This window comes from Sus scrofa, chromosome 12, assembly GCF_054392235.1.
Source record: "Sus scrofa isolate SSC_HxYL_T2T_F1_AM1 chromosome 12, Sscrofa_HxYL_maternal_Yorkshire_Landrace_v2.0, whole genome shotgun sequence".
NCBI classification, from domain to species: Eukaryota; Metazoa; Chordata; class Mammalia; order Artiodactyla; family Suidae; genus Sus; species Sus scrofa.
In genome coordinates this window covers 5,054,135-5,082,082 of record NC_139394.1, presented here as the reverse complement: position 1 = coordinate 5,082,082, position 27,948 = coordinate 5,054,135, and the positions used below count along the sequence as shown (strand labels likewise).

Sequence of the window (27,948 nt, the reverse complement as noted above, 5' to 3'; positions counted from 1 at the left end):
CTGCCCGTGGGTGACCTGCCACCCCACCCGCCGAATAAAGTTCCAGCTTTCATTCCACCTGAGGCCTCCGGTCAGAAGGTGGTATTTCCCTAAAGAAGATCATTTAATATATTTCAGACATCATCCATACGAAGTTAGCGTTACTTTAAAAAATTAGGACCATAATATAAACTAGCTTAAAAAAAAAAAGGTGGGGGGCCCAATTGACCTTAGGCGACCCCTGAGAGTTATGTCCTTGGGGCGGCCCTGCCCCCATGGGAGCAGGAGTGAGGCAGAGGGTGGCAGAGCCAGCGGGCAGGCGTCAGACCAGCCCCACGAGGCAGAACGCTGAGTCCGGGTGGGGGCCGAGGGGGCGGGTACGGCCTGTCTGCTAAGAGCGGCACAGCCTCTCGGCTTTCGTCTGCTGTGTCTCTGCCCCTTCTCGGCTCCAGATCCCGGCCAAAGCCTCGCCCACAGTGTTGGGGCAGGGAGCATTAATGCCAGGCTCACCAGGCCCCTGAGGCATGCGGGCGTGGGTTCTCAGGGCAGAGAGGGGAGGAGGGATGGGAAGGGTGACGGCGTGCAGGGCTGGGAACCCCCGGCAAGGGGGAGCTCGTGCCACGTCCCCGGGAAAGGCAGGCTCGCAGTAACACCAGGGCCTGGGCCCCGAGCTTCCGAGAAGCACACGCTGCGTGGGGGCCCCAGCCTAGGGCTGAGGAAGCGGGGCCGTCTCCAGAAGACTCAGCTTCGCCTCGGTGGTGGAGGGGGGCTCCTGGGAGCAGGGCCCAGCCCCCTGGGGTCTCGGAGTGCGGGTGGGGCGCCGTGCAGGTGGGCAGCCCGGGCCCGGCCCCAGGCCCCTGGGCTCAGCGCTGGGTGGGAGCCGCTGCCGCGCCGGCCCCGCCGGGCGGGGAGTCAGTGCAGCACCTGGTCCAGCTCGTACTTCTCGCAGAAGCGGCTCGTGAAGGGGAAGCAGGTGAGGTACTCAATCCAGGGCCAGTGGATGGGGTAGACGTAGAGCCAGATGACGAGGGAGGCGAAGAGGCCGGCGAAGACCAGCAGCGACACCAGGATGAGGGCGCGCTTGCGGTACTTGTCGCTCGTGCCGAAGGTGATGTAGGGCAGGAAGGCGAAGGCCAGCAGCAGGCCGCTGAGGAAGCCAAAGATGTGGGCGATGTTGTCAATCCAGGGCAGGAGGCCGCAGACGAACAGGAAGAGCACGACGGCCGACAGGTTCAGGAAGGCCTTCCAGGGCCGCTCCAGCAGCTGCCAGCTCTGGAAGAGCTCCACGAAGAGGCAGGCCAGGAGGCCAAACTGCGACCCTGCCGGGCCCACCTGGGCGGTGGAGGGGGGGGTTACAAGGGTCACGTCCAGGGGCCGGGGGGGGGGTGCCCGAAGGGAGCCGTGGGCACAACCGGCCCGGAGCCCCGGGACCCGGATCCTCTCCGTGAGCCCATCCCCGGGTGGGGACCCCTAAGCCAAGGGCCAGGGCGGGTGGGGGCAGCTGGGCCAGAGCCAGGCTTGTGCCACCCACCCCTCCTGCAAACGCTGAGCACCTACTATGTGCACGCCAGGAAGAGTAAGCAAGATGGACAGCCCGCTCCGGGTTGGGGAGGGGCAGACACTGAACCAGCCGAAGGAGTCGGGCCGAGCTGGTCAAGACATCGCCATTTCTGTGCGTCAAGAACGGTCACGCAGGGGGCGATTTCGTACGGCTCAACTGGTAGCTAAGGGGCCTGCTGGCAGGCAGTGGGCACAGTCACAGGGAGAAATGAAGCCGAGAAGAAGCAGAGGGAGGGGCGGGGTCTGGAAAGGTCCTTCTGGAGGTGCCATCTCTGTGTGACTCAGGGGCACTGCAGCTCCCTCTTGCCCAGGCATGGAAGGATTGACCAGTAATCCCTCAGCTTAGCTGTCAGGCCACGATTGAGCCTGACATGGCAGGGGCCATCCCTCCGTCTGGCTAGCCCCAGGCTGGCCCTCCCTGCCCCATCTTGAGTTCCTACCTCCGCCCGGTACGGGAGGAAGATGGCGCTGGCAAGGTTACCAGTGATGCCACTGAGGACAAAGATAATGGAGATGCGGTGCCAGCCGGCCAGCTTCTCCAGGTCCCGCAGGATGGTCATTTGGAAGACCACGGACACCAGGCAGTGCACCACGCTGGGTGGGGGACACACCAGACGTCAGTTCCCCTCGTCTGCCCCTGGCCACCGGCCAGGCACCTTGGGAGCAGTGGGGTCTGGCAGGTCGGACCAGCTGCACCCTGGCCCAGGACCTCCTCCGGGGGCTGAGGGTGGCAGCGGGGCGTCTCTTACCCGGCGTGGAGGAACAGAGACAGCCAGAGCCTGTAGAACTGATCCGGGACCTCGGGGTTGAGGAAGGGCAGCAGCCCACACACCTTGTCCAAGCAGTGCACCTGCGGGTGGGCGTGTGGTCAGTGCCCGGGACCCGGCTGGGCCAGAGGCCTGATGTGGGGGGCAGAACCGGACACCTGCTGGGGAGGAGACGCACGAAGTCGGCTCCAGCAGGCTGCCGTGCCCGCTGCTCCAGCCCAGGGCCCTGCCTCACCTGGGAGCAGAGTGTGGCCTCTTCGTGGAAATAGCCGTGCATGAACTCACAGTATTCTCGAGTGGTGATCTCACAGCTGGGGACGGGGAGGCAGGGGCGTAGGTCAGGAGCCCGAGTCCTCCTGCCCACCCACCCGCCACGGCAGGCGTCATTGCTGTAGGTAGGGATCTGCTCCCCGGGGGAGTCGGGGAGGGGGAACCACAGCCACGGGGAAGGGGGCAGAGGTCCCGGCCAGCTCACCTGCCCTTGGTGCCGATGCAGCAAGGGCGGCCCCGGATCTGGCAGTCCATGTGTGGGAAGCCCGAGAGGTTACTCCTGGCCTGCTCCGTGCAGATCTGCCGGGAGGGGAACGACGGGGGCTCGGACTGCGCGGCAGTAGGCGCGGCGCCCCCATGCCCCCTTCCCCGACCGCTCTCCACCCCCAGACACTCACCGGCCACTTGGTGATGTCGTCGGGCCAGATGTGGGCACCACTGGAGGCTGGCTCCTCGCAGGTTCTGATGGCAGAGGTCGGAGAGGGCAAAATGAGGGCTGTGGCACCCCCGGGCTGCCATGCCCACCAGCCGACGTGCCATGGGTGGCACAGACCACATGACGCTCAACCCCACCTTCTCAGACGGCTCAGCTCTGGGTCCCCCTGGGACTGTACCTGGGGTCCTGGTTGCACACGGCCCCTGATGTCCGCTTCTGGCCCAGATCGGACTTGTCCATGGGGGGTCCCGTATCTTCCTGCCACTTGACAAAAGTGGCCAAAGTCTCCTGGAGGATGGAGGCAGGCTGGTCACAGCTAGGACAAGGTCACCCCATCAAAGTGGGCAGAGGCCCCCTCCAGGGCAGGGGCTCTTTCCCGTTGTCCAGGGCTCAGAGGCACCTCCCAGAGCCTTCCCCCCAGCTGACACCCCCAAGACCCAGCTTCCACGTCTCTGGAGCTGGGGAGGTCGGCACCCTCCCTGTGCTGGACAGGGGTGCACGAGGCCAGGGAGAGCAGAGCAAGGAGGGAGGCAGGGTGGACACCGTCCGGAAGGCCCCTCCCCCAGCCTGGGGCAAGGGGAGGGGGGCGCAGGGGACCAGCATGGGACTGGCAGGGTCAGAGGGCCCCTGGCCCACCGAGCAGTCCTTCCGCTGGGTCTGGATACAGCCCGAGTGGTCGTTCTGGACGCAGCAGCCCGAGTCCCGCTCCAGGTCTCGCTCACGCAGCACCAGCTGCTCGATCTGCCGGTCCTTCCGGATGCAGGGCGAGAACTTGGCTCCCAGGTGGATCAGGTCAATCTGGGGAGGAGGTGGTGGGGGGTGAGCTTGGGTCCAGACCTGGCTGCTCTCCCTGGAGGAGGGGAGCTTCCAGCAAGCCAAGCCCCTCCCTGCCCAGCTGGGGGTGACCCTGCTGAGATGCCATCCCTGCTTGGGACCCTCACCGAGCTGGGGCCGATCCAGAAGTTCTCCTGCTGGATGTACTTCACGCTCTCATACACACCTTTGTTCCTGAGTACCTGGCGCACAGGTGGAAAAAGGGGGATCAGGGGTTTCTCCGTCCAGGGAAGGGCCCCCCGGCAAGCGGCTAAGAGGCAAAGTAGCGGTGAGCCCAGAGCACCCGCCTGCCTGGGCCAGGGGGCTACCATGGGGCACTGGGTGGCCCACGAGGCTGACGCCCCTTGGGAGAGGCTACGACGCCCGGGGTGGCGCCCCCTTCCTTAGCCCTGCTCACCAGCTGGGTGGTGACGTGCTGGGCGAAGCCCACGGGCGCGATGCCATACGTGCAAATCACGAGCAGCGTGATGATGACGTGAACGAAGGTCAGCCAGTAGGTGAAGTAGGGCCTGCAGGCAGAGGCCTCGGGTCAGCAGAGCCTCGGCCAGCCGAGCCGCACCCAGCCGGCATCGGCGCTCACCTGCGCCCTACCCTCCACGACTCCCGTCCAGCCCATCCTCCACCACAGCGACTCCTCTTGAAATGCAACCCGTCTCTCCGGCTTAAACCCATTCCCTGGCTTGTGGCTGCCCTTGGGATAAAGTCTAACTCGGGCCCCTCCCATGGGTCGCAAGGCGTCCCTGTACCTGCCCGCCTCCCTACCCTCTCTCCCTTCTCTCATGGTTCCTGGAACAAATGCCATTCCCTGCGGCCCCAGGGCCTTTGCTCATGACGCTTGCTTTGCCTGGGATGCTCCTTCATCGCACTTCACCCAGCTCACGCCTCTCATGCCGAGGGTACTCCTCCCCCGCAGCTGTTCGCTCCCCTCTGCTCTCCTTCCCCAGGACCCCTCACCGCACCTGCTATTACTTAGTTTTTTGTAATTTGGGGCCCAGGGTCTGTCGGGTTGCTGCTAACGATACACTCTTCAAGAACGGCCTGGCTTTGCAGATCTTCTCCAGCTCTCTTATTCATGGTCACAGCTTCTAACTGGTCCTCTGACCCACCCTGCCTGCCCTGCTCCGTGCTATTCCAGGGCCTGCAAGGTGGCACTCCGTGAATGCTTGCTGACGGGCTGCATCAGGCAGCCCAGCCGAGGACACAGGCCCAGAAAGCAGGGAGGATGGAGAAGAGGCAGCAACACCCAGGGACCCTCTCCAGGTGACACGCATGCTCGTAGGTGGCCCCGGGGACTTGTCCCTGCTCTCCCGACCCATAGAAAGTGCTCACCAAAAGCCTGCTGAACAATGGGCACTTCAGGAGAGGGCACAGGGGAATCGGGCAGCTCTCAGACCCTTCTGGGTGGCTCTCCGTGCCCACCCCCGCTCACCCCTAGGAGCAGCTCTCTGGGGTGGCAGCCAGCCCTGCCCTTGGGGAGCCGGCGGGCCAGGACGGCGGCTCACCGGTGGCTGTCGAAGCTCTCCAGCTGGCGCTGCACGGTGCTGCTGATGCTGCGGCGGTAGCTGCGGTTCAGCCAGCTGCCCACCACGCCCAGGCCGTAGTGCCGCTTCTTCCGGTCGAAGGCAAAGTGCTTCACCTTGGAGGCGATGCGCTTGCCGCGTTTGGCCGTGGGCACGGGCGCTCGGCCACTCTCCTTCCTGGCAGGGACAGCGGTCTCAGCCTGGTGCTCCCTCCCCCACGTCCCGCGAGGGGGGTCAGGGTGGCTGGCCTCTGCGGAGCCCTTTCCCTGCCGTGCCGCCCCCTCCGCCTGGAGGAGGATGGCCCAGAACTCACAGAGGGACCTGCGCCCGCTCCGGGGAGATGGGGGAGGCCGAGCGGGGAAGGCCCCGGAAGTAGCTGGCAGAGAGGGGGGGCGACTCAAACACATCGTCGGGCATGGAGCTCATTTCTTCCTGGGGTTGGGGCGGGGGGGGGAACGACACAAAAGGAGACAGTGTGAGGACTCGTTGTCCCAGCTCTGCCCCCAGCAGCACAGTTCCAGGGCAGGACAACGCCAGAGAGCCTCTTCGGGAGGGAAGAAGGTGGAAGGCACATGTCTGGGGGCCCTGATGGCAACTCTCCTGGCTGGCACCCTTCCCACCCCACATCCTTGACCTGCCGACCTGAAGATGGGGGCCCGGGGACTCTGAGAGGTGGTACCCCTGTCCCACCCTCGGGCCTGTGAATGTCTCAGGGGCTCCTAGCAAGGCAGGATGGAGGCCAGCCCACCATTTGGAGCTCCTGCCCTGCCCCCCACCCCGGGCCCCCAACCCGAGGGCCCGCACACCCCATGCTTGCCTTACTGAAGAACGAGGAGTCAAATGTCTCCGGCCCGTCCACTGCGTCCTCCTCCATGAAGCTGGGGTAGGCAAAGCTGCGTTTGACCACGCGGCACCGCTGTCCCGTGGCATCCAGCACCGAGCGCCCCTGGGCCATGGCAGAGGCATGGGCATCAGGCCCAGGTCAGGGCCCTCGTCCGCCCCACCAAAGGAATCTGCTGAGCCCCATCCGCCTGGGGAGGTGGGACCCCGCCCGGAGCATGGGTGTCTGCAAGAGGCCAGGGACTGGGATCCAGCTCCTCCGTGGCCCTGGGCGCAGCACTCTCTCCACAGCTGGCTCTTCCACTTCTCCCTGGTGACCTCAGCGCTCTGGCCTGGGCACCTGCCACCCCACAGCTGATCTTGCGGCCTCCCTCCCGAGGCTCGGCTTCCTGGCACAGCACACCAGCCCCCTGCCCACCGTTCTGATCCCATCTCTTGCTATTCCTCATAACCACCCTTCACTAAAACCACCTGCTACTCCCCTGAAGTGCTACCTCTCCTACCTCTAGGCCTTTGTCGAGGCTGTTCCCACGGCTGAGAATGCTGTTCCCGCCCTGGCAAACCTTTCCTTATATTTCTAGGCTCAGCTCGAGCACACTCCCTGATGCCAGCCCCTTTCCTGGACAAGATGGGGCAGCCGCTCCTCCGGCCAGGCCCCAGCACCTGTCACACTGAACAGTGACGCGCGCCCGCTCCCGAGCTAAGGGCTCTTCTGGAGCAGTCACGTTGACTGAGATCACTCTGCAGCCCCCGTGCCCAGCACAGAACAGGAGCTCGGAAGACACGGGTCAGCGAGTGGGGGCGGCACGTTTCACCTCTTCTCCGGCTCATGCTTTGATGCCGAAGTTGCTGCCCACACTCAGGCCAGCCGGGGCCGGGAGGATGTGCGCCTGGCTGCTGGGCTGCAGGCCCCTCCCCGCCCGGGAGCCCCAGTGTACCCCCTGCTCCTGGCAGCGGGAGACGCCAGGCTGCGCCCCTGGGGGACGCTCTGGAGAGAGAGGGAGAGGGTGACGGAGCAGGTGGGCCAGTGGCGCCCTCACCTTGAGGAAGGCGGCGGCGGCCTGAAAGCTCATGTGGGCCACCGACATCCGCTTGCGGCGGGGCAGGTGGGAGTAGCCAGAGCGCACGCTGGTGAAGGAGGTGAGGGACAGGACCCCGGGGGTCAGCGGTGGGTGCGGGCCGTGGGGCCGGTCCACCTCGTCCGGGTGGCGGAAGGCCCGTCCTCGGGCCAGGGGGTCCACAATCTGGACGGGAGGCAGGGGGTGAGCAGGGTTCACCGGGCCCCTGGGCCACCTGCTGCCCACCCCCTGGCGGCGCCCACCTTGGGCATCTTGCAGGGTTTTGGAGACTCGGTGCCCTGGAAGGAAGGCACCTCCTGGCTGGGCAGCTCCAGGTCCCTCTGGCACGAGGCCTTGAGGCGGCCGTAGCGGACGCTGCAGTGGTGCAGGCTCCTGCGCTGCCAGTGCTGCCGCTTCAGCTCCCAGTCGCCACTGACCCCGAACCACTGGGCAGCGCCCCTGGGGGAGCAGAAGGGGACAGGTGGGTGTGACACGGAGCGACTACACTGAGGCCGAGAAAGGCCACCAGTGCAGGGAGGTGACAGGGCACGTGTGTGTACAGGGAGGTGATGGGGCATGTGTGTGCTCCGGGAGGTGACAGGGTGTGTGTGTGTGTGCAGAGGAGATGACAGGATGTGTGTGTGCAGAAGAGGTGACAGCAGGTGACAGGGTACATGTGTGTGCAGGGAGGTGACAGGGCACATGTGTATGCAGGGGAGGTAATAGGATGTGTGTGTGCAAGGGAGGTGACAGGGCACGTGTCTGTGAGGGAGGTGACGGGGTGTGCACAGGGAGGTGGCAGGGCATGTGCCTGTGTGTGCAGGGGAGGTGACAGGAGGTGACAGGGCACCTGTGTGCAGGGAGGTGACAAGGCACGTGTGTTGCCGTGGGAGGGGCGGAGCTGAGCCCCTGGTTTGGTGCCCAGTGACCGGATGGGCAGCGGTGGAATAAAGCACAGAGCCTGAGGGGCTGAGCTCCCTGGACGTCCTCAGCCTCCCCCCTCTGGCTTCCCACCGCGGGGCACAGAGCCGCCTGGGCTGCAGTAGCCCCGCCTGTAACACAGGGTCTGATCCTTCTGCCCGCCCTGCAGGGAGACTGGCTCATCACTGCTGGCCCACACCTCCTGCGTGTGGCCGGGTGCCTGGGGGTGACCGGGTCGCAGGGGCGGTGCTCACCTGCGGATACTCTGGGAGAGCGAGGCCTGGCGGCGGAAGCCAGGGCGCTTCTCCGAGCCGCCCTCCTGCCATCGTGCCCGTGGCTCCTGGAGGCTGACGCTCTTCAGGTAGGCGGGGTTCCTGGGCCTCTGTGGGAGGAGGGCGGGGGGCCGGGATGTGACAGCGCGGACCCCAGGTCCTAGGCTGGCTCCACTCTGACCCCCGATGTGAAAACCAGATGGCGCAATCCTCAACCCCGATCTCCCTTGAGCTGCTGCTTTTTTCTTTTCCTTTTCATGGACTACAGAGGTTCCCAGGCGAGGCGTCAAATCAGAGCTACAGCTGCCGGCTTACGCCACAGCCACAGCCACACCAGATGCAAGCCATGTCTGCGACCTATGCTGCAGCTCACAATACCAGATCCCCGACCCACTGAGACCAGGGATCGAACCTGAACCTGAACCCTCATGGATACTAGTCGGGTTCTTAACCCACTGAGTCAAAGGGGAACTCCTCCCCTGAGCTGCTTTCATTCCGAGTGTAAACTCTCCCTTTTCCGGTGTGTCCTGTGTCCCATGACCCCAGCATGCATTCCCCTACATCCCCTGGCCAGCTCTGGTCTGGATGGAAAGAGCCCTCGGGGTAAGCGGGCAGCAGAGACAGCCCCCCTGGGGCTGTGAAGGAGCCTGTGCTGCTTGGCACTGGTTCTCAGGTTGGCATGGAGCACTGGTCCCCGTTCTCCCACAGGAGCTGCTAGGCCAGGCTGCAGGTGCTCAGATGCTTGGCGCCCCTTCCCCCAGGTCACGGACAGTCCACTTCCCGCAGAAGGGCCGGGGCAGGGAATGGAGACAGCTGATCCCAGGCGCAACTGGCAAGCTTTCCCTATCCACCCCCCACCCCCCGAGAGACGGAGCTCCAGAGTTCAGGCCCCACACCCTGGGATGTCTGGCACCCGTGGAGGGGGTGCAGCCTAAGGCAGGGGTCACAGGGCGGCTGCGGTTCAGAAAGGGGCCTCCTTGGGGAAGTGAAAGCGCCCACATGGTGCCATGTGCGGTGGCCTGTGGCAGGGCAGCAAGCCCCGGCTGCCCCCTTACCTGGGGCAGCATGCTGGCCTGCTCGCTGGGGGCCGGGGTCTCGGGCGGAGGGATGGTAATGGACAGGTTAGGCGGCTTCCGGCTCTGCAGGCGGCTGCTGGACCCCGAGGAGATGCTCTCGCCATTCTTGTCCTCGGAGGCCATGCTGGGCGGGGGGGGGCAGGGCCGCTGGAATGGCAACAGGGAGGGGGGCGCCGTCGTGTTGAGAGGCGGCAGGACAGGAGGGGCAACGGGGACAGTCCAGGGTGTCAGGGTGGAGCCAGGGCAGGCAGCCCGGACAGAGAATCCCCTGCAGAAAGTCTGTTCACACCTAACTCTGGACACTGACCCATGTAGCAGACTGAATCTGGGCTGGGTGGGGTCAGGTGAGATGGTCTATTTTTGCCTTTCATTTGCATTCCAGGCTAGCAGAGGTCCCAAAGGGCCCCAGCCTGCCACCTTACTCCATTTCTGGTGTCTCTCCTTCAGGCAAGGACCGCACCCAGACAGGAACCCGAGGGCAAGAGACGTCACCCAAGGTCCCCTCGTCAGTCTGGCCAGGGCACGCCTGGGGGCCCAAAGGCAGCTTCCTCGGCCAAAGAGCTCTGCCTCTGTCCCCGGAGCAGGGCTTGGGGAGGACGGGGCGAAGGCTCCCGGGTAACCCAGGAACAAGGGGCCCACCGCTGCGCGGGGAGCAGGAGCTTCTCGGGGGAGGGACTCCCGGGCTGCGCGCAGGGAAGGGGCAGCTCAGCCTCATTCCCAGGTGGATGAGGAAGCCACCGCGCAGGTCCCTGTCCCCCACGGCCGCCTGGTTCCTCTTTCAAAGGTAAGTGAAACTACCAGCTGTCTCATACTTTTTTCTTTTCCTGAAGGAAGATTATTATATCTTTTTTTTTTTTTTTGGTTGCACCTGCAGTACATGGAGGTTCCCAAGCCAGGGACTGAATCCTAGCCGGAGCTGGAGCTGTGAACTACACCACAGCTGCGGCCACCCTGGAACCTTAACTCACTGCGCCAGGCCGGGGATCGAACCCGTGTCTCCATAGAGACAAGCCCGATCATTAACCCACTGCGCGGCAGTGGGAACTTTGAAGACTAATACATCTTAACGATAAAAGAGCTCGACGTGCCTCCGTCCAGATGTCTCTCTGCACCCAGGAAGGACATACGGACTGCACGTCTTACACACGCTCACAGTGGGGACGCCCTCCCCTGTCGACGCTTGGGGACGGCTCTACCGGATCCTTCCTGAAGCCTGGGAAGGTTTCACCGAGCGGAATGTGCCCAGATTTACTTGCTTCCAGACTGATGGTTGCTTAGGTTTGTGTCCCACATGAACGCTGACCTTGGCCTATGCTGTGCCTGCTTGTTCCAGGAGTATCACCAGACAAACTGCTAGAAGTAGAATTTCTAGATTTTCTTTTTTTTTTTTCTTCTGCGCCCATCACACATGGAAGTTCCCGGGCCAGGGATGGAACCCTCGCCACAGCAGTGACCTGAGTCACAGCAGTAACAACGCTGGATCCTTACGCTGCCGAGCCACCAGGGAACTCCCAGGAATGGCTGGATTGAAGAGTAAGTGTATCTTGAATTTCAAAGGATCTCACCAAACGGCCCAGCCAGGGGGAGGTGGCAATTCATCCCATCTGGGGCTTTTCCACACGTGCTGGTGGCGCCGACCCCCACAGCCCCTGTGATGCCACGAGAATTAATTAACGCCCTCTGTTTCATCTCCTCTCTCCATTTCATCACTCACTCTGCCCCGTGACCTTTTTCTTGCTCAAATCTTCAACTGTTTCCTCTTTTCATGTCCCAAGGCTACTGGGGCAGTGTTTTTTGTTCGTTTTTTGTTTTTCCCTTTTGTAGGGCCACATCTGAGGCATATGGAAGTTCCCAGGCTCAGGGCAGAATCGCAGCTGTAGCTGCCAGTCTACACCACAGCCTCAGCAACACGGGATCTGAGCCAAGTCTGTGACCTACACCACAGCTCATGAAAACGCCAGATCCTTAACCCACTGGACAAGCCAGGGATCAAACCTGTGTCCTCATGGATACCAGTAGGGTTCATTACCACTGAGACACAGTGGGAACTCCTACTGGGGCAGTTTTGATCTCTCCTCCCCTCGCACAAGGCTGGGGCCTCTAGATCCATCACCCACCCCAGGTGTGCACAGGCTGCGTGGAGAGTCCCACGGGAGCCCTCCAGGCAAGGGCACGTGTGGCCAAGGTGGGGAGGGCAGGGCCATGTAGCAGCTGCCTTTGTTCCAAGTCTGTCCGGTCCCCCTTCTCCGCCCAGTCCCCACCATGAAAAACAGGATGGAAGTTCCTCAGAAAACTAATTCAAAGGAGTTCCCATCGGGGCTCAGCAGTAATGAACCTGACTAGTATCCATGAGGACATGGGCTGGATCGCTGGATCTGGTGTTTCTGTGAGCTGTGGCACAGGTCGCAGACTCGACTTGGATCCCACGTTGCTACGGCTGTGATGTCAGCTGGCTGCTACAGCTCTGATTCAACCACTATCCTGGGAACTTCCATATGCTGCAGGTGTGGCCCTAAAAAGAAAAACAAAACAAAACAAACAAACAAACAAAACACCTAATACAGAGCTACCATGTAGTCCAGCAATTCCATTCCTGGGCACAGAGCTGGACAAAACTACAATTCAAGAAGATACCTGCACCCCTATGTTCACTGCAGCACTATTTACGATAGCCAAGACATGGAAACAACTTAAACATCCACTAACAGATGAATGGATTAAGAAGATGTGGTACACACATGGACACAGACACACACACACACACACACGATGGAATATTACTCAGCCATAAAAAAGAACGAAATAATGCCATTTGCAGCAACATGGATGCAACTAGAGATTCTCATACTAAGTGAAGTAAGTCAGAAAGAGAAAGTCAAATACCGTATGATATCACTTATATGTGGAATCTAAAATATGGCACAGGAATTCCTGTTGTGGTACAGCAGAAACGAATCCAACTAGGATCCATGAGGACTCAAGTTTGATCCCTGGCCTCACTCAGTGGATTAAGGATCCGGCGTTGCCGTGAACTGTGTGTGGTAGGCGTAGGTCGCAGATGCGGCTTGGATCTGACATTGCTATGGTTGTGGTGTAGACTGGCAGCTGCAGCTCTGATTTGAACTGCAACCTGGGAACCTCCATATGCCGCAGGTGGGGCCCTAAAAAGCAAAGAAAAATTAAAAAAAATAAAGTATGGCATAAATGAACCTATCTGTAGAAGAGGAAGAGACTCACAGACCTAGAGAACAGACTTGTGGTTGCCAAGCAAGATGGGGGGAAGGAGCGGGATGGACGGGGAGTTTGGGGTTAGGAGATGCAAACTTTGACATTTAGAATGGATGGGCAATGGAGTCGTGCTGTACAGCACAGGGAACTATATCTAGTCTCTTGGGATAGAACAGGATGGAAGACAGTATGAGAAAAAGCTTGTCTATATACGTATGACTGGGTCACTGTGCTGTACAGCAGAAATTGAAGAACATTGTAAATCAACTATATTTTAATTTTAAAAATTAAAAAGAGGCATTCTGTCGTGGCTCAGTGGTTAACGAATCCGACTAGGAACCACGAGGTTGCAGATTCGGTCCCTGCGCTTTCTCAGTGGGTTAAGGATCCGGCGTTGCCGTGAGCTGTGGTGTAGGTCGCAGACGCGGCTCGGATCCTGCGTTGCTGTGGCTCTGGTGTAGGCTGGTGGCTACAGCTCTGATTGGACTCCTAGCCTGGGAACCTCCATATGGCGCGGGAGCGGCCCCAAAAATGGCAAAAAGACAAAAAGCCAAAAAAAATATTAAAAAGAAAGAGAGAGAGCGTGAGAAAAAGCCAGACACCAAAGACCACATACACCAGGGTCGAAATACAAGCCTAGAAGAGGCGAACCTATAGAGACAGACGGCTGAGTCGTGGTTCACGGCTGGGAAGGGGTTGGAAGAGTGACAGCTAAAGGGCGTGGCTTTCATTCTGAGATGCTGAAAATGTTCTAAAGTTGACAAGAGTGATAGTTACACATACCTAGGAAGATACTAGAAACCATTGAACGGTATGCTTTAAATGGATGAGTTTTATGTGACGTCCATAAATTAAATGTGAACTCTATCTCAATAGATCTGGTTAAAAAAAAAAGTCTCGGAGTTCCCACTGTGGCGCAATGAGTTAATGATCTGGCTTGTCTCTAAGGCGTTGCCATTTGGACCCCAGTCCAGCACAGTGGGTTAAGGATCCAGCACAGCCGCAGCTGTGGTGTAGGATGCAACTATGGCTTGGATTCGATCCTTGGCCTGGGAGCTTCCATATGCTGCGGATGCAGCTGAAAAAGAAAACAAACAAACGTTCTAGCTGGTGCTCCTCTGCCCTTACTGGTCCCCTCCTCCCCAGATCAGATCATCAACGATTTCCCAGCTAGAATGCCACCTCCTCCAGGGAGCCCTCCCTGACTGCCTGAAGCAGCGCCCCACCCCCACGTCTCTCCATCACGTCGCCCTGCTCGCCTCTCTGGCTGAACCTCTTTCTGCCTCCTTCACAGCTGCATCTCTGCAGCTAGAACAGTGCCAGCCCACGGGTAGCATCAGGACATACGGTTGAAAATCAGATAAACGAGCAAGCAAAGCAGCTGGTACCTGGGGTCCAGCCCACTCAGCCACCCAGCTTCCTACCTTCAGGGTTTAGGCTGAGCTTGCAGCTTCCTGGGTCTTGTTGCAGAGGTCTTTACAGCATGTTCTAGTCCTCTCCTCACTCTGCACAGATGCTCTGGGGTCAAGCCGCCAGCTCTGCCGAGAGGTGGATGGATGCAGAGACAGATGGAAAGACAGACAGATGGCTCCAGGTCAAGCAGGGCGGCTCCCTTGGTGCTCACAGCCTATAAGAAAGGGAGGGCAGGTTCGGGGGGGCACATCAGGACCACTGCATCTTTAGGCTTCTTGACCTCTGTCTCCTCATCTGTAAAGCGGGGGTCACTCCGCCGGCTTCACAGGAGAGGGATGAAGGAGGTATGTCTTCCTCCCCTGGAGTCAGGGCCCTGGTGGGGCTGAGCTGGGGACCTCAGAGGGCCTGGAAGCCAGCAGTCTCAGGACATTCACCTAAAAACCCAGAAACCACCCAAAGACCTGTGCTCTGGGCTGGGGACCCCAAATCAAGACGGTCTCTGCTTTCTTCTTCTGTTTCAACAGAACTTTACTCGGGATAGTTGACTTTATTCGGGACCCAGAGTTCCTGCTGTTGCTCAGAAGGTTAAGAACCCGACATAGCGTCTGTGAGGATTCGGGTTTGATGGCTGGCCTCGCTCAGTGGGCTAAGGATCTGATGTGGCTTGGCTGTGGCGTGGCTGTGGCGTAGGCTGGTAGCTGCAGCACCGATTGACCCCTAGCCTGGGAACCTCCATATGCTGCAGGTGCGGCCCTGAAAAGATAAATAAATAAATAAAGGCATTACTGGCTATCTTCTGATTAAGATTTCTTTTCAATCAGATGAAGTCAGACAGTCAAGGCAGTGTTCAAATGATTCAGAAGTGTTTCCTGCTGTTTTGGTTTTTCTCTCTCTCTCTTTTTTATGGCCACACTGGTGGCTTAAGGAAGTTTCCAGGCCAGGGATTGAATCTGAGCCCCAGATATGAGCTATGCTGCTGCTGCAGCAACGCCAGATCCTTTAACCCACTGAGCCCGGCCAGGGATCGAACCGGCAGCAACCCAAGCGGCTGTCCTGTCGTCAGATTCTTTTTTTTTTTTTTTTTGTCTTTTTTTGCCATTTCTTGGGCCGCTCTCGTGGCATATGGAGGTTCCCAGGCTAGGGGTCAAATCGGAGCTGTAGCCACCGGCCTACGCCAGAGCCACAGCAACGCGGGATCCAAGCCTCGTCTGCAACCTACACCACAGCTCACGGCAACGCCGGATCCTTAACCCACTGAGCAAGGGCAGGGATCCCTCAACCTCATGGTTCCTAGTCGGATTGTTAACCACTGTGCCAGGACGGGAACTCCCTGTGGTCAGATTCTTAATCCACTTCAAGGAACTCCTTGGTTCTTCAAATTAATCACTTTTAAGGTGAAATCCACCCAACATAAAAGGATTAGAAAGTGAATAGCTTGAGGGTGTGCCTTTATTTTAGAGAAGTTCTTCAGAGGACTCTCTGCCAGGGTGGCCTCAGGCCCTCCTTGATAGAACCCTGAGGGCCACAGCGGGCAGGACAAGGGCAGGGACCCAGGCGGCCAAGCCTTGCTTTGCCCTCATGTGCATTATCCCACTTTGCCCTCAAAACACCCTTCGAGGTGGACATTATCATCGCTTCCATTCTGTGGATAAGGATGGAGCCTCAGAGAGGTTGAGTAACTTGCCCAAAGTCACACAGCCAGGAAACGGAGCAGCTGGCACTCAAGCTGCTCCGGTTACAGGTGTGAAGTCTCCTCGGGAAACAGGCGCCCCCTCTCCCTAAAGCTGGGGTACACTCTGGGCTGGACAGCCCCTTATCCAGGAGACAGAGTCCAGCCTGGAGGGAAACCTGGGCGAGCATCTCAGCACTTTACAAAATGTGTTCCTCAGGGGCCTGGGCTTACCAAGAGGTACCCCAGGGGCCGCCGTGGGGTGACCAGGAGGCTGGGCCCCCTCTGATCCCATGGGGCAGTACCCCTCTGGCTTTCTGTACTGAAACGGGCCTTTCACTTGGCAGCCAAAGTCCTCTGTCTATAGATGAGGGAACGCTGGGTGCTGAGGGGGTGCCAGAGAGGGATCTGAGCAGAGCCGGGGGACCGGGACACTTCCTGCCTCGGGCTTGACCGACTCGGCCACCTTTCCTTCTGCCCAAAGGCGCGGGGAGCTGCGCCCCCACACCCCAGGGCGGACGGGACTCAGCCCTGGACTGGCTGGCGCCTCCGACGCCACTCTGCACCAGTCTGGGGACAGCTCCTAGACAACAGCCACCTTGGGGCCCCTGCAGGGAAAGTTCTCCAGCTTGGCCTCCTTGGAGACCAGGGTGCAAGGAGAGGGCACAGGGTGGGCACTGCCCTGGAAACTTGGCACCAAGGAGGGAGGGAAGGGAGCAGAAGAAGCCAGGGGGGTGAATGTGGGGCTGCCAGGCCTGAGTTCACGAAAGATCACCAAGCAGAGCTCATCCCCTCTCCCTGAATCAGCACCAGTGCCCTTCAGAACCTGCCTCACAGCCCACCAGACAAGGAACGTCCCCCACGGCTCCCCAAGCCCCCACTTCTCAGCTGAGGCCCTGCGCCTGGCACACCAGGCTCCAACCCCTCTGCCTGGCCAACACCGACCAGCTGCTTTGAGGGTAAAATGTCGCCTCCTCCAGGAAGCCTGCTGTGTCACCATCAGTCCACACCAACCACTTTCTCACCTGCTCTCTCACAGCACCCTTGGGAGATGGCCACCACGTAGGTGTTCCCGCCCCGCCCCTGGGCAGGACACGGGCCGGGACAGAGTCAGCCCCGTTCGTGGCGGACAGTCAATCCCCACGGACCCTGAACAGAAACCGTCTCCCACAGTCCCAGCCAGCCTAGGAAGCGGCTCGCCCGGGCAGGCTCTACCGAGCGCTCCCTGCCCCATCCGAGGTCCGGGATCCCCGCAGGGCCAAGGAGGGAGGATGCTGCCCCGGGATGGGGCCCCAGAGGACCTCCTGCTTCCCCCTTCTCCCCGGCACAGCCCAGACCCCCAACTAGCCCTCTCACCCCAGGGCCATACCTCCCCTGCCTGGGACCCCTGGCCTGGGACCCACAGTGCTGCTGGCATCTGGGCCAATTCCTTAGATGTTTTGTTTTGTTTTGTTTTAGGGCTGGAGCTGCTGGCCTACGCCACAGCCACAGCCACAGCCACGCAGGATCCGAGCCTCGTCTGTGACCTATACCCCAGCTCATGGCAACACCAGATCCTTAACCCACTGAGGGAGGCCAGGGATAGAACCTGCGTGTTCACGGATACTAGTTGAGTTCTTAACCCCCTGAGCCACAGCGGGAACTCCATTATTTTAGTCCAAGGCTGCAAGACCGGGGAGATTGGACCAGCCGCAGGGAAATCCTCGAGGGTCCCAGAGAGAAGCAGTCTAGCCCTGGAAAACTGAGGCAGGGGCGGGGCATGTTTTCCTGGGGGAGAAGCCCAGAAGCCAGGAGAACCATTTAACCACCTGCATGGGGCAGTGCCGAGAGCCCTGGCCTGGAAGCGGCTTGACCCCCACGGCCTCAGCTTCCTTCTCTGTTAAAACAAGGAGGTTGGACAAGCTGACAGCCCAGTTTTGATGTCCATGAGGCCCACACATACAGCATAAAACACCCCTTTCCCCCAGCCATTCCCCCCACAGAGGAAGGGCCTGCCCGGAGATCGTGCGCCCCCAAGTTGTACAGAAAGAGTGGGCTGGTGCTCCAGAAGCCCAGCCCCCGCCATGGGGCACAATGAAGGAGGGGGTGCAGTAGTAGCAGGTGCCTGGGGCAGATGCAGGGCTTCTCAGACCCACTCGGGGCGCCTGCGTAACCCAAGTCCAAGGCGGGGAGGAGCCCAGAGGCAGACACCAGGCAGAAAAACTGCTGGAGCCCCAGGCGCCGGCCCCGCCCAACCCTTATCTCCCGCACCCCAGAAGCGCTTGTTCACTGCACAGGAAACTGTGCCATCCTGGGAGCAGGCTTCCTCCTGGCCCAGTCACATCCGCCACTCTCTGAGACCCCCAGGCCGGCCACAGTGCCCGGCCCACCGGTGGGGGCGAGGTCTGAGGGCCTGCCCCAGCCGGCCGGGCCACGGCCACTTGCCCACAAGGATCACGGCCTCCGTCGGCCCTTCCCCAGAAAAGGGCCTTCAGCCCCAGGGGACCTAGGAGACCCCAAAGGGGCCTGGGGAGAGGGAGGGGTCCAGCTCGGGGCAGAGCGGGCCACATCCAAGAAACAGCGCAGCACAGAGTTCCAGTCAGCCCCGGCCACCAGCTACCCCACCTGACCCAGGGTCTGAACCCCACTGCCCCCACACCCAGGGGTAGGACACAGCTGGCAGCAGCCAGGATCAAGCACGTAGGCCAGAAACGCAGACTGAGAAGCTATGCACTGATAACGCCAGAGAATCCGGTTTTCCCACAAAGGGTGGGGCTGGACCGGCCAGCCGAGCCCTGTCCTGACAGCCAGAGCTGGGGTAAGCCAGGCCTCCCCTGCCGGGGCACGGCCAGGGCACAGGAAAGCAGGGTGATGGAAGGGGCCCTCTCCCTACCTGCCCTGGGCGGGGGTGCCCACAACCCGAGAGGCCTGGCTCCAGCACCGCACCCCCTTCCCCTGCCCGCCGCCGACACACGCTGGCAGGTGTCTGAAGGTCCCGCTGGCCCCGCTGATGATGGATGGATTCCCCATAAGCCCTAGGCTCTGAGGACTTCAGGAGTCCTGGTTCCAGACATGAGGGCCCAGCCTGTGTGTGGCCAGAAATGGGGAGGGAGGGGCCCTTGGAGGAGGGAGGAGCACCCCCCCCCGCCCTGGGGGAGGGGGAAGCAGCTTTATGAAGCACTGGATGTGGTCAGGAAGCTTAGAGGACGCCCAGCAGGGAGGAGAGAACCCGCCACCTGGCCCAGCCTCCTCCCCACGGGCAGGCGGCGGCTCTGGAGGGAAGGGAGAACCATTCAAATCACAGGATGTCAGGGGGAGGCTGGGGGGCGAGGAAGGGGCCTCTCTCCCCTGCTTCCCCGGCACAGAAACCGAAACCCGATTTTCCTGCCCACAGCCGCCCTTTCTGGGAGACGGGCCGTTTTCAGAAAAGCTGCAAAGAGGAAGCTGGCCCTCGCCCAGGGTGCAATCCCCGGCAGAAGCCCGGCTTCTGCTGACCGCGGGGGAGCTGCTCCGGCCTGCCACGCGGCCCGGAAGGAGCAGCTTATGTAAAGGCTGTCACCTAACCCGGTCTCCCGCCTCGTCCCAGCCAGTGACTCACCCCCTGCAAGCCTCCCGGCCCTGGCGAGAGCCAGCGGGGACAGGAGCGAGAGCCAGCGGGGACAGGAGCGCGGGGCAGGAGAGAGGCTGGCTGAGGGTCAGGAGGGATTTGGGAAGACAGAAAAAGGCACGGACCAGAAGGGCAGGAAGCTAGGGGTCCCGGAGGAGGCTGCAGACCCCACCAACCCTCAGCGCCCGAGCAGGGAAGGGGGGGCAGGCATGCCGATGTCTCCAGAAGCCAGCAGGAGCTCGCGCGGTGCCCCCCCCCCCAGCAAGCACCCACTTCCCCAGGAGGTGCCAGTTGGCAGATGCACTTCACAGGCTGCCCTGGGGCACGCACTTCAGCCCAACTGCCCCCACAGCAGGGGAAAAGTGAAACTACCTGTGGGTTTGGGCCCCAACCATGGGCGGAGGCCCCCTCCCCCAGGGCCCTGGCCTGGGGAGGCCGCGATTACTCTTCCACCTTTAAGGGCTTTGCTCAAACTCACTTTTAGAAGATGAAGAACTTGGGGGCAGGTTCAGGGACCTGGTGACCCACTGGCTCTTCCCCATCTGACCCCAGGCTCTGGACTCCTCCTGACCCAGATAAGAGTGGCTTGTGACCACAGACACAGGAAGCAGGCCCTGGGGCTAGGCTGCTGCCAAGGGCGTGTGGGGACAAGGAGGACAGGTTGCCATGTTCATAGAGTGATGCAGACCCCAACCCGCCTCTGGGCCACCCAGAAGCTCTCTCAGGACCACATGCCAGTGGGCCTGGCAGAGAGGTGCCTGCCCCATCCTCTGCGGGGGACCCCGAGTTCACCAAGTCAGCTGAGCTGGGAGAGCCCAAGCCCCACGTCCCCACATCCTGAGGTGTGGCAAGTGCCAGCAATATACTGGGACAGGCATTCTTAGAAGTGGAAGTGCCACCGGATGTTCCCAGCTGGCCACAATGCTCCCCATGGTGCCCTCTGAGAGGCTCCCTTGGGGGTCTGATGGAAGCACACAAGGAGCTGGCAGCTGAGCAGAAATACAGGTGTCCTTCCAGACCTCAGGCCAGCAGCAACGGCTTCCAGAGCCTGGGGGCCGACGGCAGCTTGACCACAGCGGGACTGGAGCGCAGAGGCTGGGACCCGGGATGCTCGGCCCAGCAGCCTGGCCGCCTTGGGGAAGGTGGCCTATTCTGTCCCAGTTCTGCTGCTCCCTGAGCAGAAGGAGAGGAGTCCAAGTAGCCTCAGAAGGCTCTGGGCCCAGGAGGGATCCTGGAGAAGGATCTTTCACCACTGGGCACCACACTGACCCAGGCGCAGTGTGAACCAGGCTTCACTCCAAACACCCCTGTGGATTTGCCTCTCTGGGGATGTTGGGGTCAGGTCCTTGGAACTGGCATCAGGCTGGCACGTGCTCAGTGGTTGGGGGTGGGGAGGATGGGGTGCAGCAGGAGTGGGAGAACATGGGAGGCCCACGCCACTCCTGCTGGGGGCTCCCTGACACTGAGGTGTGACCAGCCTCAGCACAAAGCAGGCCTCTGTGCTGTGCTCGCCAGGGTGGGGTCTACCCAGTGTCCACCCACTCCTTGTGGCCTGGCTCCAGACAATGAAAACACTGTCCAGAGGAGGGAGACAGGGTCAGAGGCCCGGCCCTAACTGCTGTGTGACCTTGGGCATGCCACTTGGCATCTCTGAGCTTCATTGCGTTTATGCATAGGATGCTAAGAAGCCTCCCAAGGGCCTAAAATCCAGGTGACTTTGTCACCACTAGCTAGGGGTTGCCCTGGGAGTAAGTACAGCCGAGGGACAAAGTCCGGCTGATTGTACAAAGGTAAGCACCTCGCCCAATGTCACTCGGCCAGACCTCAGGCCCTGGGTCCCTCCCCTCCACACGCTCACAGACAGAAGCCTCGGTGCCCCCCACTCCTGGAGGCGCAGATGGGCCCTCAGCAGGGAGGGAACATGCCAGGCAAACACTCCCCAGCCTGTAAACAGTCATAAGGTGCTAATAAACTAGACTTCCCAGAACCTTGCCCTGGGGCTTACTCCTTCCCCAGGAGAGCTGGCCCAGCCCCAAGCACTGCCAGGGGCCCACGGGCCCCCCAGGCCACTCAGACCAGGGGAGCTCTCCCTGTACACCGCCAACCCCATCCCCCCACCACTTTGGTGCCCCCTGGGTTCTCTTGTTGAGACCTGAGGGCTGGCGGCGGGGAGGCAGGGCTCAAAGCCTGGCACAGCCACTACCCCCTCGGCGACTGGGCAAATGATCACTTCTGAGCCTCCGCTTCTTCTGCCATGAAATGGGGTAAGGCAGCCCCTCCAGGGGTCCAGCAGAGATGACGTGCAATTGCCAAAGCACAGCGCCTGCCACACAACCGGTGGCCGCTCACTGGCAGCTTCCTTTATTCCCCTCGCTCACTTGGTTTCCAGATCTGAGCCAGGAGCCCCCGAGGTACAGACCTCCATTCGACAGGTGGGGAAACTGAGGCTCAGAGACGTAAAGTCCCGTCCAAGGTTGCATAGTTGGGGTGGGGGGCTGTGGCTTCCTGCCACTTTGGAACTGGCAGGCAAAGCGCTAAAAGATTGGGGGGGGGGGTGCTGTGCACAGGCCTTACACTCATGAGCCCTCCCAGCCTCTTAAGCAGAAGTGACATCTCCTAAGCGCTTAGTGGCACTTCTCAGCTTATCTAAGGACTTTCCCAAACATTCGCCCATCCTCACCCCTTATCTCACCAATGTCATTGGCTGATAAGGCCGTGAGCTAACAGTCGGCGCTCAGGCCAGACAGCGGTTCCAAGTCCCGTTTCTGCCCCGACCCATGGGTCGGGGACTCCCACCTTCTCCTCCAGGTCTCTCGGGGCCCACGCCGGAGGCAGGACCTGGGAAGAGCCATCAGGAGAGGGAAATGGTGCTTCTCGCTGGCGACCAGGCAGGACCACCCGAGGATGCTCTTGGCACAGGTTCGGGGCCCCGGTGTGGGAGGCAAAGAAACCGAGCTTACCCGGCTCCCGGCTCCAAGGGGCCCAGCCAGAGGGAGCAGGGCCGAGGGTCACGGCCGCCAGGACCACCCCCGCCTTCATGACGCACGTGCTGCCCTGGGGCAGAGGCAGCAGCCCACAGCCCGATCCTCCTCCACTCCCGGATCGAAAGCCACTCTGTTCCCGGGGCCTCGCAGGCGCTGAGGTTCCCCCACCTCAGACCCAGCGGCTGCTCCAGAATAAGAGCAGCGCTGCCACTCCGCGGCCTGTTCTCACCCAGTCCCCGCAGCCCGTGAGACAAGACCTCTGTCGTCACCACGCGTCTGTGCCAAGGGCACACGGACGCCTTCTCATCACCCTGACGCTCCTTCACCGCGCTCTTGGTGCAGCGGGGCCCCTGCCGAGGCGTTCCCTGGGTGGCCGCTGGACTCCTCAGAGCAGCCCCCTCCCCAGGTCATCAGACTGGTGGGACCCCGCTGTGCTCCCCATGGGGGACAGGAAGGCTCGGACTGTGCACTGGCCACGCTCTTAGAGACCACGTGCCTGCCAGCCTCCGGGCCTTGCTTCTAGGCTCCGCTGAGTGGGACCCCCTGTGCCCACCGCTCCCCTGACCCTCCAGGCCAGCATCCGATCAGCCACCTCGCTCACCTGGTCTGCCCGCCCAGTCAACTCCAGCCACCTCCCTAGAGGGCTCTGCCCGTTCCTTCCTGCAGTTTTGGGGAACTGCACGTCTGGGTCCCCAGATCAACCGACCAAATGAGGGAAGATGGACCCCGGAACTGTCTGGACTTCCCCGAAATTAAGAAAGCAAGTTCTCTTTATGCCGGTCCTGAGAGCTGCCCTGGCCTGGCAGCCTCCCCGCCCTGGTCACCACGTGCCAGGCCAGCCTCCACTGTGTCCTCGCCACTCCTCCCTCTCCCAGCCTGGCCCAGCCGGTAGGCGACTGGGGGCAGATGTGTGAGCTCACTCTGGAAATCCCCGCGGGTGGCCAGGGTGACACGGAGGCCTGCTCCAAAGCCGGTGGCACAGGAACCTGAGGGGACAGGCAGCCGGGACAGGACCTGTCCCCTGATGTGGCGTCCTGCTCCACCCCAACCTGCCCCCGTTCATCCCAGCCCCCAGGGAAGTGCCAAGTGGCTCATCCAAGTCCACCCCCACCCTCACCCCACGACTTCCTGCTGCATCTGGAGTCTCGCCTGGGGAAGAGTTTACACAGCAAGTTGACAGGAACCCTGCGAAGAGCTCGGACCACAGAGAAAACACCCCCACTGACCCAGAGCTGGGCTTGAACCCCAGCCACCCCACACCACATTTGTTTTTGTTTGTTTGGTCTTTTCTAGGGCTGTACCCTTGGCACATGAAGGTTCCCAGGCTAGGGGTCTAATGGGAGCTGCAGCCACCGGCCTACACCATAGCCGCAGCAACGCCAGATCTACACCACAGCTCAGGGCAATGCTGGATCCTTAACCCACTGAGCGAGGCCAGGGATCGAACCCGCAACTTCATGGTTCCTAGTTGGATTCGTTAACCACTAAGCCACGATGGAAACTCCCCACAATGCATTTGTGATGTGATTTATTCCTCCTTTTAGAGGGAGAGATGTCCCCTCCTGGGCAGTGAGCCTGCGCATGCGTGTGTGTGTGTGTGTGTGTGTGACACCAGGTACTGATGCAGCGCAGAAATGAGTGAGCCCGGTAGGAGTCACCTGCCAGTCTGTTTGCCCGCAAGTGGCACAAGGCTTTAGGGCTGGGCCTGGGAATGGACAGCCCAGGTCACTTCCTGAACATCTCTATGCAAGTCTGGGTGCTGCTTGGTGCCTTAAGAGGCACACAGAGATGGGGCAACTATTACGGGCTTTTTTTTATGGGGACCACTCTTATGGGTTTTTTTTTTTTATGGGGGCCGCTATTATGGGTTGGTTTGTTTTTAGCTGAAAGGGAGGAAGTCTCACATTAGATTTTTAAAGTTAAAAGGCCAAAAGAAGCCCGAAAAAGCAAAAATTAAAGTAGAAAGTGCCCAAGGGGACCAAAGGGTCCAGGCCAGGAGGCCAAGGTCCCGAAGTGAACGGGACGGGGGTGCGGGAGGTAATGTTTACTGTTGGGAAGTGGAAGAGGTGGCCTGGTGGCCTGGGCTGTTTCGTCCCGCCCAGCCCCTCTGTGACAGCCGCCCCCGCCCCCCGCCACCACAAAAAAGCAGGAGCACACTCCTTGAGCCCAACTCAAATAACTCAGGGGCACCCGTACGGGGGGGCCTCCCTGGCCTGCGGCCCTGGTACCCTCCATCTTCACTGGTGCTCAGCTAACACCCCGAGCGGGGGCACCACCCTCCACCAGCAGCTGGGCCCAGCGTGGGCCTCTTGTCTAACCCAGGGTCCCCAGTGGCACAGTGGCACTTCTTACCGCAGAAGGGAGGTCGACTGGGGGGCCACGAGGAATTAGCATCCTGTTATTCCTTGGATATTAGTTTCCTGGTCTAAGTGCCCAAGGGGTTAGGTGTGGATTCCGAAGGGAAAAATCACAGCAGGTCACACGGTGCCAGGCGTCCACGGCCGCCTCAGCAAACCAGTGCTGGGAAAATGTATGAGAACAGACACCACCCCCCCCCACCAGACCCTATGGGGATATTTGAACTCCAGGGCTGTCCTGGTTCCCCCCTGCGTGGGAAGCGCCCTGGGGGTGAAGCACTCCAGGACAGAGCCGTGAGAGGGCCCCAGTTCGCAGCCCTTTGGTCTCAGCTCCTCCCACCACAGCACCCAGACCGGCTTCCTGCAGGGCCCGTGGTTTAAGCTGGGAACCATGTATCTCATTTAGGCTATACTCCAAGTTCCTTCTCTAACCCCTGGGGAAACTGAGGCAGGGAGTGGGGCAGTCAATACAGAACTTGACGGACCAGGGGCTGCACCGGGGTCCCTCAACCACAGCAGGGCACTATGGACAGCTGGGGGATTCTTTGCGGTGGGGGCCGTCCCGTAGGATGATTCGCAGCCTCCCTGGCCTCTATGCACCGGCGGCCAGTAGCAACAACACTGGCCCCTTCCCCTGAGTTGTGACAACCACAAGGTCTCCAGACATTGCTGAATGTTCCCTGGCAGGAAAAAAAAATGCCCGGCTGAAGACTACTGCTCTAAAACAAGTTTCACTTTCCACTCTTCCCTCTGCCTTTCCTACAGGGAGTGAGAGACATAACACAGCCGCTGGGCTCCTTATATGACCAGCAAAAGCCACCCACACAGGGTCTTAAATCTAGCCATTTGGCAAACAGCTGCCGCATGTGGGGTCGATCCTGCAATCCCTCCGCTCCTTAGACATTCCCTCGCAGGGGCTCCAACTCTAGGCCCTCCCCCTTGGCTTTTCACCCAGTTAGGCTGATACCTAGGGTCCCCTCTGCCCTGGAGTTGGCGGGGGGTGGGGGGGTGGGGGGTGGAGAGAGTCTGCGACCTAAAGACGAGTCCCTCCCTAACCTAACGCAGAGCCCCGGGGGAACCGGAGCGGGGCAGCCTTCCCAAGCCTCTCTGCCGAAAAATCAGGACTTTGGGGTCCAGTTTCTGAGCTCTGGACCAGCCTGGCAAGAAGCCTCCCCGGCCGCACCTGTTTCCACCTCGGCGGCAGGCTGAACCGAAAAACCCCGCCCCGGCCGCGACTGCTCACCCAGGAGAAAGGGGAGGGGAGCAGAAGGTATGAATTCCGGGCGCTTCTGGGACGAAGGCGGGACGGCGCGGTCCGGCCCTAGGGCTGTCCCCTCTCTTCCTCCCGGGACTTTAAACTTCGGCCCAATTGTCATGCCCCCATCTCTGGTGACCCATGGCCCACGAACCCCTTAGGCGCCTCGTCCCAGCCGAGCACAAGAAGCCAGCACACCCGGTCCAGCGGCCCCTTGAAGTCCAGCCCTGGCCTCTGGCCCCAGGCTTGGCCCACGTGGGGCCCGAGAACTCCGCAGGCCGGCCCCCTCGCCGCCGCGCACCGCCGCCCCAAGGCGTGCTCCGGCGCAATCCCGCGGCCCCTCTGGCACCGGCCGCCCGGCTGCCGCGAGCCCGGCCCCGCCCGCTGCCCCGCGCTCACCTCCCTGCGGCCCCAAGTCCCCAGGACGCAGCTCCGAGCGGCGCCGGCCAGCGGCTGGGCGGTGGCTCCTGGGGGCGGGGCCCCGGCGCTCCGCCTCTTCCCTACCTGCGCGGGGCGGCGGGGGAGGGGGCGGGGCGGGGGCGGGGCCTGGGGCGGGGCCTGGTGCCGGGGGGCGGGGCGGGGCGGGCCGGCCCGGGCCGGGTCCGCGCTGGACGCCAGTGTCCTGCTCTGCGGTTCCTGGGGCAGCGGTGCCCAGCGACGGATCCAGTGGTGTCTCAGCCCGGGCAGAGCCCTATTTTCCGCTGGAGCTCGTCTTCCGGGCGCCATCCTCTCCTCCCCCGACAAAGAGAAAAATCTAGGTCCGAAGTGCCACGATCACGTCAACCCTCTAGAAAAACCACTCCAGTAACAGCCATCTCCCATACCCTCCCTCCAGCGCCTTCATCCTTAGGTCAAACAAGCCTGTTCCCCCGGACCTTTTAGCCCTCACCCTTTCCTTGAAACACATTTGGAAGGTCTCGCCTGTGAGTCCTGTTGCAGCTTCTGCCTCCAGGAAGCCTTCTCTCATCTCTGCCCCTGCCCGCGACTCTCCGTTACCGCCAACGCGCCCTCCTCCGCATCCTCCCGAGGCGGAGGCGCCTTCCAAGGCTGAGGACGGGTCTTACTCAACTTCCCCTGCCCCCACCCTCCCTCGGCATTAAGTCCAGAGCTGGTGCCAATGACAGAAGCGTGCCTAGGGTTTGCCGCTGGGAGAAGCTCTGGCTGGGTGCCTGGGTGGACGGCGGGGTCTCTAGACGAGTCACAGGAATCTTCTTTAGGGCAGACTCAGTAAAACACCCGCGCTGCCTCTGCTCCAATGACGCAGAACCTTCCTGATGGGGCAGAATCTTGGTTCGCATGGATTCCTGCCACGGACGCAGAGGAAAGATGTCAAGATCTGGAGATTCCGGAGTTCCCCGTTGTGGCTTAGCGGGTTAAGAACCCGACTAGTATCCATGAGGATGCAGTTCTATCCCTGGCCTTGCTCAGTGGGTTAAGGATCCAGCGTTGCCCCAAGCTGCAGGAAAAGTCCCAGATGCAGCTCCCATCCAGTGTTGCTGTGGCTGTGGCGTAGGTCTGCAGCTGCAGCTCCAATTCGACGCCTAGCCTGAAAACTTCCCTAGTCTGTAAAAATAAAAACTAAAATAAAATAGAGGTAGGAGTTTCCACTGTGGGGCAGTGGGTTAAGGATCAGGTGTTGCCGCAGCTGTAGTGGGGGGTTGCAGCTGTGGCTGGTATGGGAACCCTGGCTGGGGAACTTCCATATGCCTCCAGCGTGGCTGAAAAAGGAAAAAAAAAAAAACATGGGGCTTTTGTAAGAAGCCCCTTAGAGGGTACTCACTTCTAATTGTTAGCAGCTGCCGTTGAAACTCAGACTGCTCTTACTGTTATCACAGGAGGTCCCCAATGTCTCCTCCAAGCCAGTCTCTATTTGCTCTCAGCCCAGAGAAGCTCTGCTCTGACTCTTGATCTCCCTCCTCTGCT

The 27,948-nt window shown here is 61.0% G+C and overlaps 1 protein-coding gene across 11 annotated transcripts; it reads right to left on the bottom strand.

Moving 5' to 3' along the window:
* Positions 1–79: 79 nt before the first annotated feature.
* RHBDF2 (rhomboid 5 homolog 2) lies at positions 80–27,948 on the bottom strand. 11 transcript variants are annotated; one of them, XM_084983038.1, is made up of 20 exons: positions 27,806–27,948; positions 26,915–27,329; positions 14,186–14,388; positions 9,513–9,680; positions 8,440–8,567; positions 7,528–7,723; positions 7,247–7,450; positions 6,184–6,312; positions 5,680–5,798; positions 5,349–5,543; positions 4,244–4,355; positions 3,954–4,028; positions 3,649–3,810; positions 3,191–3,300; positions 2,975–3,038; positions 2,782–2,876; positions 2,542–2,617; positions 2,289–2,389; positions 1,980–2,133; positions 80–1,311 (listed from the first exon to the last, which is right to left on the bottom strand). In XM_084983038.1, exons 4-20 carry the CDS (start codon positions 9,654–9,656, stop codon positions 892–894), a joined length of 2,484 nt encoding a protein of 827 aa, XP_084839164.1. In that variant the 5' UTR covers positions 9,657–9,680; positions 14,186–14,388; positions 26,915–27,329; positions 27,806–27,948; the 3' UTR covers positions 80–891. The 11 variants fall into 11 exon arrangements, with proteins under 11 accessions (XP_084839164.1, XP_020922243.2, XP_020922240.2 ...); XM_021066584.2 differs by lacking the exon at positions 26,915–27,329; XM_021066581.2 differs by lacking the exons at positions 26,915–27,329; positions 27,806–27,948 and adding an exon at positions 24,766–26,494.